The sequence below is a fragment of the Tupaia chinensis genome, unplaced genomic scaffold, assembly GCF_000334495.1.
Source record: "Tupaia chinensis unplaced genomic scaffold, TupChi_1.0 Scaffold000082_1, whole genome shotgun sequence".
Classification (NCBI taxonomy): domain Eukaryota; kingdom Metazoa; phylum Chordata; class Mammalia; order Scandentia; family Tupaiidae; genus Tupaia; species Tupaia belangeri.
This window is the reverse complement of record NW_006159543.1, coordinates 203,732-214,595: the sequence shown is the minus strand read 5'-3', so window position 1 is coordinate 214,595 and position 10,864 is coordinate 203,732. Positions and strand designations below refer to the sequence as shown.

At 44.7% G+C, this 10,864-nt stretch overlaps 1 protein-coding gene across 1 annotated transcript in view; it reads right to left on the bottom strand.

Annotated features, from left to right (window-relative positions):
• The window catches only part of FRMPD3 (FERM and PDZ domain containing 3), an 84,565-nt gene that overhangs the window by 2,300 nt on the left and 71,401 nt on the right, over positions 1 to 10,864 (bottom strand). Inside the window, 2 exon segments of the mRNA XM_027769686.1 lie at positions 1 to 1,601; positions 3,289 to 4,110. The exon segment at positions 1 to 1,601 is cut by the window's left edge and continues 1,267 nt beyond it. Of these exon segments, the coding sequence (XP_027625487.1) occupies positions 1 to 1,601; positions 3,289 to 4,110 (2,423 nt within the window).

Below are 10,864 nucleotides of genomic sequence, written 5' to 3'. Positions count from 1 at the left end.
GGGGCGGCGGAGTAGCTGGCAGCTGGAGCGACCAGGTGCTGGAGGCTGCAGATACTCGGTGCCTGGCAGCTCCCCCTGGCTTGGTGGCTTTAGAAGTTCCTCGAGGAACTCTAGCTCATATTGCTTTACCTTCTGCAGCTGGGCTTGCCGTTCATCTGTCTCCTTTTTCTGGCGAGTTGGGAAGGTGGCAGAGAATAAATTGCGTAGCCGGAAAGGACCTCGGGATGACTTGGGCTTTGTGGAGCCTTCCGAGGCTGAGTGAACTCCATCCAGGGTCGTTTCAAGCTTCCTGGAAGGCATGGTGCTCACCTGGCGGCTGGTAGCCTGAGGCCTCAGTGGGCTCTGGCCTCGAGGTTGGCAGCTGGGGCTCTGGCCTCGGGACTGGCTGATGGGGCTATGGCCACGGGGCTGGCAGCTGGGACTGTGGTTTCGTGGCTGGCAGCTGGGACTCTGCAGAGCCACAGCATAGCCAGCTCGGGGGACCAGACTGGTCTCCTCAAGTTTGCTGCTTTTGGGTGTGCTCTCTAGCTGGCCCTTTTCCCCCTGGCTGGAGATGGTGCCCTGCTTGTGCAGGGAAGGCTTAGCACCCTCTGGCCCACCCTTGCCTGCCACCTCCCCTGTGGTTTGCTTGCCCACTGAATCTCGGCTTGTTCGTGAAAGATAGCTTTTGGTAGGGAAACTTTGAACAGGCAGCCTGTCCTCTTGTGGAGAGGGGTGCAGGCTATCGGCCCGGCTGTCTATGGATAAACTTGGGGATACTCTGGGGCTGGAAGAGACCTCTGGGCCCAGTTGCTGCTGAGAATTCCGTGAGGTCTCTGGAGCAGCAGGGCTCATTTTGAACTTCAGATTCTTACTGGCATTGCCACTCATAATGTTAACTTCTGGCCTCCCCATGCTGGCCTCTAGCCTTCTCTCCCCTCTGCTGGGAGGGTTTCCCAAGACCCCACCAGGAGTGGTTAGACTCTTACTGTGAACCACCTGCTGCAGAGCAGCTGAGATGATGGCTGGGGTCACAGTGCCCTTTGGGTCAAGGATAAGCTTGGGGCTCAACCTGACCTCCTTGGGCAGGTTATCTCTCAGCTCAGAGCCCTGCTCTTCACTGAGGGTTGGTGTGGCTGCCCTCAGTGACATCTCCATGCCTGCTCTAGAGTGGCCAGACCCTTTGTCCTCAGGAACTGGGGACAGAAGACTCAGATTCTTCTGCTCACTAAGCTGTGGGGACAGTGCTGGGTGCACTGCCAGGGAATATGTTCGTTCTCCCTGCGCCTGGGCCTCTGACTGGGGCAGCTTCCTCCGTGCGCCTGGGGGGCCAGGACTCTGGCCTGTGACAGCTGGTTGGAGGGACGAGTTGGGATCCGGGCGCCCAAGAGAGTAAGGGGCTGTGAGAACAGCCTGGGCTGCACAGCTCTGGATCCGGAAGGGCAAGTCCTTGCGGGCAAGGAGGCTATCTTTGTTGAGGTGCTGGGCCAGGAAGTAGGTGGTGTTCTGGTGCTGCTTCATGGCCGACATCATCTCTGACATGTCTGTGAGCTCTGAAGAGTTGGTTTCATGGCCTGAGTCCAGTGATGATTCAGGAGTGATTGTGGCCAGCACAATCAGACCTGGAGGAACAGGCAGGGATAGGGCTTGTTACTTGCTGAGACCAACTTTGTTTCCAACCTTATATGGAGAGTTCATCGAGGCTAAGGTTAGCCAGCAGCATTTCAAAAAACCAGTCAGGTCAGGGAAGAACACAGGGCTGAGGGTAGGAGGAGTGGAAGAAAGGGGACAAAGAGAGGTAAACTATGAGAAGAAGTAAGAAAGGCAGGAATCCAGGACAGTAACAAAAGAGGGGACAGAAGATCTTGGCAGTTTGATGACAAATTAACATGCAAATTACATGCAAAGCAACATGCTAATCAATGCTATTTTTAGATTTGACAGCTAGGAAATTTTTGTTAATTGTCCTGAAGAGGGCTAACAAAGAGAGGTCTCTCCCTATCTCTCCTCATCTGGCCAAGCCTGCCTACAGTCCTTGCAGCTGAGGCCATTTAGCTGAGCTTGTCTTCTCTTTGGCAGCCGCATAGGCCTCCAGCCAGGGAGTAGCGAGAGCTTGGAGCTCCAGACTCTGAGCAAAGATAAATGCTGGCTTGGAGGCCAAACACATGGGGGCTATCCAGTGTCAATGGTGTTCTCACATACAGAAGAGGTAGGCTCCCTCTCACCTCAATCTCTTCACCCTTTCTGTCCACACTTTCCCCTACCTCACATGCATTCTCATATTACTGATCCCTCCCTATTCCTTTTCTGTTACTGTGACATTTCCCTTTTTTTAGACAGAGTTGCACTGTTGTGATCCTCCTGCCTCAGGCTCCCAAGTTACAGAGATTACAGGCACGCACCACTGTGCTGACCTTAAAGTTGGACTGGAAACTGAACCTGGGCCTCCCCTGTGAAGAGGTCTGTGGAACGCAGTGTCTGAGCAGTGTGTACCAGAGATGGGTTCATTCTTTTTTTGTAATGATGTATGTATATGGAGGTTTGTATGTGTGACTAAGGGCATATATCTGGCACTTGTCTATAAGACAGACATACATGTCTCTCCAACAGGGGATAGTATGGTTCTCCTACCAACTAATAATAACAACGGCTGCCACTCATAAGTCCTTACTGTGTGCTAGGTAGTGCTTAAATGTTTTGCATGAATGATCTCATTTAATCCTCATAACGACCTTATGTGCTATCAAACCCATTGCAGATGACAAAAGTGGGCTCAGAGAGAGTAAGTGCTTTGACAAAGGTCACACTGACAGTGAGTAAGAAATTAGGACTCAGGTACACTCAGAGCTCATGCTCTCAGGCAGGATAAAGACCTCATCCCTGAGCACTGACGACTCTTGGCTCCCCTGATCCCAGGTCACTAGATGGTTAGTTGGTCATTTTCTTTTTTTTCCCCAATCATGTGCGTGCTAGATATTCTTTGCCTGTCTTCTATACCTCACAATTTTTCTCTGATCCTCCATCCTGGCCTGGCTCCATAGCTGTCATGGCCCCAATCCCTGGTATCCATCTGCAAGACATTTCCAAAGAGATGGAATAGTGAGAGCCAGAGCTCTAGCTAGAACTGAGCAGCCAATCCCTGCCACAGCATGGTTGCTCCCCTGACCTTATCTGAACTACCTCTGGCCCATCCACTGCCCTGACATACCACAGTGACTTTGACATCTGCTTGAGAAGAAACAATGGTACCTGCTGGCCCTTCCTGGTCAGGAGAAGGAAGGGGAGGCAAGAGGAGGAATGGACTGTTACCTGCAGTCTGTGGGGGTGGGGGATGTGGTCCATCCTCAGAAGCAGCCAGGGCTTCCAGAGCCTGCAGGGTAGACACCAGGGCATCATCTAGCTCCTGGGCATGATCTCGGACTGTTCGGGTCTGCACAGTGTCGATCAATGTCACTGGAATCTCATCATACAGGAGCCCACGCAGGTGGCGTCCTTGTTCCTGGCTCTGGACAGCCCGACGCTTGGGGTCATCCTCATCGGAACTGTTGTCTCGGAAACCAGGGGGTGGGGCAGCAATGGCAGGCAACAGAGAAGTTGTCTCATCTTCCTCTTCCTCTTCCTCCTCACTCCCAGGTGGTGGGAGGGACATCAAGTCTACCATATTGTCACGAGAAGAACCAGGAGTTCCACCTTTGCGAGGGCCCAGCTGCTCCTGGAGTTTGGCTTTACAAGAGTCACAGTAGAAATTCAGGGCTTCAGCCCCAAGGGAATTGTCCAAGGTGTAGGATCGGGCCCTGCTGGCACAAGGCTCATGATCTAGGCTGGCTGCATCAAAGTCATCAGGGACCACATCATAACCTTGGCCAGAGCTTTTGGATGTGGGATCAGACTTGGTCCGGGGCCTGGTCTCCTCAAAGAAGATTAGGTTCTCGTTGACATCCGTCCTGCTTTCCTGCTCTTTTCTTTGTTCCCGCATGTGGAGGTAGCAGAAGCTGACAAGCTCAGAGTCGGCAGGCGGGGGCGTGCAGCGGCTCGACTTCCTGGGGCTGGTGTCCATGCTGCCCTCATAACTACTCTCCTTTTTCCCCAGGTGGCCCCCAGTGACAGGGCGGTGGGCGCTGTGCATGTAATCTAAACCCAGAAAGAGAATCAACAGATGAGTCCTGGTGCTAAGTTCCCTTGGCATCTCTGGCCCCATGTCTCTGCAGCACAATTGGGTGGCAGGTACCAGGAGAAAGCATGACCTGTCTGCTAGAGATTGAGGGAAGGAGAGCGGACAACCATGTCACTGTTGCCCCTGAAAGAGGAGTGAGTAGAATCCAATGGCTGGAGCTGCTAATAGCCCTATCACCTCTGAAATAGGAAAAGGCATGAGGTGTGAAGTGGGGGTGGAGGTGAACACCTTGGTATTTGGGCACAGCTGGAGTCTTTCATGGATATGTCTGGTCTGAGAATAATCAGCTGAGAACATACTTAAAGATGTGAGATTTGTTTTATGTTCCCCTTGGAACTGTTCTTACCTCTGCTCTCATTCTTTTTAGAGCCTTTTCAACAGCCAGTACTCTGTTGCTCTTATGTTATATTGGATCTCTTCTAGCGGAAGAAAACAAATCTGACAAATTACTAATGCTTTAGTGGGAGTCTTCAAGAGGCTACATGCAAAGCCCAAGAATTTGCATTTAAAACAGGACTGTGATGCAGGAAGCCTGAAAGAATAATGATCTAGTAGAAGTTGAACATCTGACCATATAAAGTACATGGGAGATATGTCAGGATGTGTGTATATGGGCAGAGAGTGTGGGAAGTACTCTTTTAAAACATTTTTTATTTATTAATTTTAATGATTATTTATACATTTAATCACTATAGAGCAATTAGATTGTAAAGAGACTTTACCCAGCATGATATACACCTCAGTCCAGCCCCATTGTGGGAAGTATTCCTATATTTCTTCAAATCTTATCACTTTTCTGTATTCATATAGAGCCTGCTACATATACATGTGATAAAGTGCTTTCCACAGCTCTTATGATAGTGGTTATTTGCATTTGAGAATTATCTAGAGCAAATGCTTTATCATGGAATGGCTCCTCTCTCTCTCATTCCCTTTTGGGAGCCCCTCCCCATGTACATCTTTTAGTACATACTTACACAATGCCAACTCACTCTGCTATCAGGAGATAGGCAGATAGATGGCAAGCAAGCACTAACTCAGGCTAAGGTCATTACACATAATCCCTTTCAATCCTCACAACAACCCAATGAGGTTGGTATTATCATTATCCCCATTTTGCAGAGGAAGAAACTGACCCAGATGATTATGTAACTTACCCAAGATCACATTGACGGGCTTATACGTAGAAATCTGGATTTGAGCCCAGATCTGATGGGCTTCAAAACTATGTTTTAAAACCATTACCCTATAATTCATCATGGTGGTTAAGACACTGGAAAATCAGACTTGAAAATGCCTTTCAAATTCAAGTTTGACCAGGTCAATGTGTCAGTGTTGCCTTTCACTGGAGCTTATAGCTATGACGAAAGCATAGCACTGGTTCCCAAAAACAGAGTCAAAATACGTGAAGAAGAAATGACTGAATTGAAGACAGAAATACATAATTCAACAATATAGTTGGAGATTTTAATACCCCATTTTCAATAATGGATAAAACCACTTAAGAAGATCAGCAAGGAAAAAGGGGACCTGAACAATATTATAAGCCAACTAGACCTGACAGAAATCTATAGAACACTTAGGACCAGCAGTTGGCATAATGGCTATGCCGCTGGACTCCCATAGAGTCGACCATGGTTCGAGTCCCGGACCCAGTGGTTTAAACTTATGCCGGGCGCGTGTGCCCAAGATCTTGAGAGGAGAATGAAGGAGAGGGAATTGTGGCGTGGCCTCCTCTCCTAGGGGGTGATTTCTTGCTTTCTGTCTCTCTGTCTCTCTCTGTCTTTCTGGCAATTGCACAGCTCTATAGCAAAAACCTCTCCAAAAAAAAAAAAAAGAAATCTATAGAATGCTCTACTTAGCAGCATAATATACACAGGGAACATTGAGAACATATGTTAGGTCATAAAATAAGCCTCAATAAATTTTAAATGAATAAAGCCATAAAAAGTATATTTCCTAAGCATAATGAAATCAAATTAACAATGACAGAAGAAACTTTGGGAAAATCACAAATATGTGGAAATCAAATAAAACACTCAAGTAAACAGTGGATCAAAGAAGTAATCACATGCATTAGAAAATACTTTCAGATGAATGAAATAGAGATATAATATACTAAACTTGTAGGATATAGCTAAAGTAGTTCTTAAAGTGGAAATTTATGACAGTAAATTGCTTACTTCAAAAAGAAGTGCTGGATCAGCAGATGGCATAATGGTTACGTCACTGGACTCCCACATAGTTGACTGTGGTTTGAGTCCCAGACTTGATGGCTTAAATGCATACTGGGCACAGATACATGTGTGCCCAAATCCTGAAAGGAGAATGGAGGAGAAGGAATTGTGACATGACCCTCTCCCTTGGGGGATGAATTCTCACTTTATGTCTCTCTGTCTCTCTGGCGAGTGCACATACCCTTTAACAAAAATCTCTCTAAAAAAAGAAAAAAAGAACTGAGAGGGGGCCAACAGGTGGTATGGTGGTTAAGGCTGATAGATCCCACATGGCCAAATGCACTATTCAAGTCCCAGACCTGGTGGCTTGAAAAATACACCAGGTGCATGTGTGTGCATACAATCCTGAGAGGAGAATGGAGGAGAAAGGACCATGGTGTGGCCATCCCCCCTAGTTGGTGATTTCTCACTTTCTCTCTCTCCATCCCCCCCCCTCTCTCCAGCAAGTGCACCCATCCCATAGCAAATTAAAAAACAGTAGAAGGGATCAGACAATGACAGAGTGGTAAAATGTGGCGCTCTGCCAGGAAATCCCATAGGAAGGGGATCTTAGATCTCTGTTCAAGTCCAGAGACCTCCCTGAGTGTGTTGGGCATGAGCTTGCCCATGATCTAGGGCTGGCTGAAGGCTGAAGATTGTGCAGTGATGACCCTGTGCTGAAAACCCTGTTGAGGGTGCTGTCTCTCTCTCTTTCTATCTTGTTCAGTCATGAAAGAAACTTTAAAAAAGAAGAAAGGGACAGCCACAATGGCACAGTGATAATGAAATGCTCTGCAATGATGAAGTCATATGAGAAGGTCCTGAGTTTGCATCCCAAAGACTCCCTGTAAATGCTGAGCATGTAAGCATGAGCATTCCCATGATCCTGCCTAGTTGGGCTGAGGGTGGATCCTGACATGAAGGACTCTCTTGGGGGAGCCTATCCTTCCATTCCTTCCTACCTTCTCTCTCTTCGTCTGTATCTCTGTGCTTCTCTCTTTCATGGAAAAAATATATAAACTTAAAATAAAGAACAAGAGGGACCAGCAGATGAAATAACGGTTACATTGCTGGACTCTCATGTAGTTCAAGTCCTGGACCCAGCGGCTTAAAACTCACACTGGGCATGTGTGCATGTGTGCCCAAAATCCTGAGAGGAAAATGGAGGAGAAGGACTACAATACGGCCATCACCCCTGGGGGGTAATCTCTTGCTTTCTGTCTTTCTGTCTCTTTTTGGTTTTCCAGTGAGTGCACACACCCTATGGCAAAAAATCTCTCTCTCAAAAAATAGAAAGAAGAATGAACAAGAAATATTTTGCATCAATAACCTAACCTTTAACTTTAAGAAACCAGGAAAAGAAGAGCAAACTAAATCCAAAGAAAGCAGAAAGAAAGAAATATTAACATATATTGGGTTGGTCCCATAGTACAGTGGTTAAGTTCTTTAGACAGGGAGCCAGACCCTACATGACTGACTGTGGTTTGAATCTTGGCCCCGGCAGCTTGAGAAACATACCAAGTACATGTGTGTACATGCCCCAAATTCTGATGAGATGGAGAAATGGACTTGAAAAGGGGTTGTGGCATGACCATACCCCATTGAGAAGTTCTTTGTTTTTGTTTTTGTTTTTTTGGGTTTTTTTGAGAGGTTTTTGCTATAGGGCACATGTGCTCGCCAGACAGACAGAGAGAGACAGAGAGATAGAAAGTGAGAAATCACCACCCAGAGGGGATGGCCACGCCGCAATCCCTTCTCCTCCATTCTCCTCTCGGGATCTTGGGCACGCATGCACATGCGCCTGGTGTGAGTTCAAGCCACCGGGTCTGGGACTCGAACTGCGGTCGACTACGTGGGAGTCCAGCGACATAGCCTTTACGCTAACTGCTGTTCCCAGAGAAGTTTGTTTTCTATCTGGCAAGCACACATGACCTCTGGAAATAAAAAATAGAGAGAAATAATAAAGTATAGAAGACAGAAAACATTTTTTAAAAAGTTGGTTCTTGGGAAAGATCAATACAATTGACCAACCTTTAGCTAGACAGAAGAAACAAAAAAGAGAGAAGATTCAAATTACTAAAATCAGGAATGCTTTTTTTGGGGGAACATCACTACTGGCCCTACAGATAAGGAATCAATTATCAGGAAATATGAATAAGTTCATGCTAACAAATGAGATAACCTAGGTGATATGAACAAATTCTTGGAACTATACAGCCTACAAAAACTAATTCAAGAAAATAGAAAATCTGAATAGGCAATAACATAAAAAGAAATTAAATTAGTAATTAAAAATCCTTTCCCCGAGGACAGCAGCTGCACTCTCACATGGCCAACCATGGTTTGAGTCCCAAAACTGGAAGCTTGCTTTCTCACTTTCCCTCTCTCTGTCTCTCTCTGTTGAGCACACATGTCCTATAGCAAATTTAATAACCATAATAATAATAATAATAAAAATTCTTAAAAAAATATTTTCCCCTCCAACAAAACCCACGCCCAGCTAACTTCACTGATTAATTTGCATATGCTCAAAGAAGTATATGCAAATCCTTCATAAATTCTTCCAAAAATAGAAGAGTAGAGAATACCTCTCAGCCCATTCTAGGGAGGCCAGTAAGTATTACCTTGATGTCAAAACCAGAAAAAAAACATCACAAGAAAGCTACAGGCCAATATCTCTTACGAGTACAGACACAAAATTCTTCAACAAAATACTAGCAAACTGAATCCCAAAACTTATAGAAAGAATTATATATATGACCAAGTGGAATTTATTGCACTAAATCAAGGGATTTAACATGCAAAAATCAATTAATACAACATATCACGTTACTAGCCTAGAGGTAAAAAAATGTAGGATCATCTCAATACATGCAAAAAACTATTTGACAAACTGTCTTTCACAATAAAACACTCAACAAACTAGAAATAAAAGAGGACTTGGAACTTCCTCAACATGATAAAGGTTATCTATAAAAAAATCTCATAACTAACATCTTACTTGATACAGATGAAAGACCAAAAGCTTTCTCCTTAAGATTAGGAAAAAGTCTAGGATGTCTCTTCTCACTACGTTTTTTTTAGAGGTTTTCTTTTTTTTAATTTTTTTTTACCTTAGGGCATGCACATTTGTCAGAGACAGAGAGAGAGAAAGAGAGATAGAGACAGTGAAGGAGAAAGTGAGAAATCACTTCCTGGGGGATGGCGACACCACAACCCCTTCTCCTTCATTTTCCTTCAGGGATCTTGGGCATACACACACATGTCCCTGGCTGATTTTCAAACCACCAGGTCTAGCATTCAAACTGCAGTCAGCCATTTGGTAGTCCAGTGACGTAATTGCTATACCATCTGCTGGCCCCCATTCTCACTACTTCTATTCAACATTATACTAGAAGTTCTAGACAAGGCAATTAGAAAATTAAATGAAATAGAAGGAATCCAGTTTAAAAAGAAAGAAGTAAAAGCTATCTCTATATGTAGATGAGTGATTTTGTACATAGACAATCCTAAGGAACCCATTAATAAATTATTAGAACTAATAAATATGCACAACAAGGTTGTAGGTTACAAAAAGCAACTGTATATTTATCTTATTTATTTATTTATTTATTTATTTTTATTTGATCAGAGAGGGACAGAGAGAGAGAGAGAGAGAGAGAGAGCGAGAGTGAGAGCAAGAGAGAGAGAGGAAAGTATGATTGCAAACAGCCAAGTCTGGGACTTGAACCATGTTCACCCATGTGGGAGTCCAGTGCCTTTAACCACCACACCATCTGCCAGCCCCAGCAACTGTATATTTATACATTAGCAATAAACAACCTGAAAATATTGTGGTAAACAATTCTATTTACAATAGCACCAAAAAGAATAAAATACCCAAGTATAAATTTAATAAAAGAGCAAGATGTGTACAGTGAAAATCATAAAATATTTGCAAAAGAAACTTAGGGTTTAACTAAATGGAAATATATTCTATGTTCATGGATTGGAAGACTTAATATTGTCAAGATGTCAATTCATATACTCCTTATCAAGATCCCAGATGACATCATAGAAATTGACAAGCTAATTCACAAGAGACGCAGAATAACCAAAATAATCTTGAAAAAGAAGAACATAGCAAGAGAACTCATACTGCCTGATTTCAAACTTACTATACAATAGTAATCAAGACAATATAGTGGACCAATAGGTGTCATGGTGGTTAAGGCAGCTGGATCCCACATAGCCAACTATGTGGTTGGAATCTTGGGTCTGGTGGCTAGAAAATCATGACAGGTATGTGTGCATGCATGCCCAAAATCCCCAGCGGAGAATGGAAGAGAAGGGATTATATCATGGCCTTCTTCCCAGGAGGAGATTTGTCACTTTCCTTCTCTCTGTGTCTGTCTGTCTCTGTCTTTCTCTGCCAAGCCATGTGCCCTATAGCAAAACTGAAAAAAAATACAGCATAGTTCTGGTATAAGGATATAAGGTATATATATATATATAT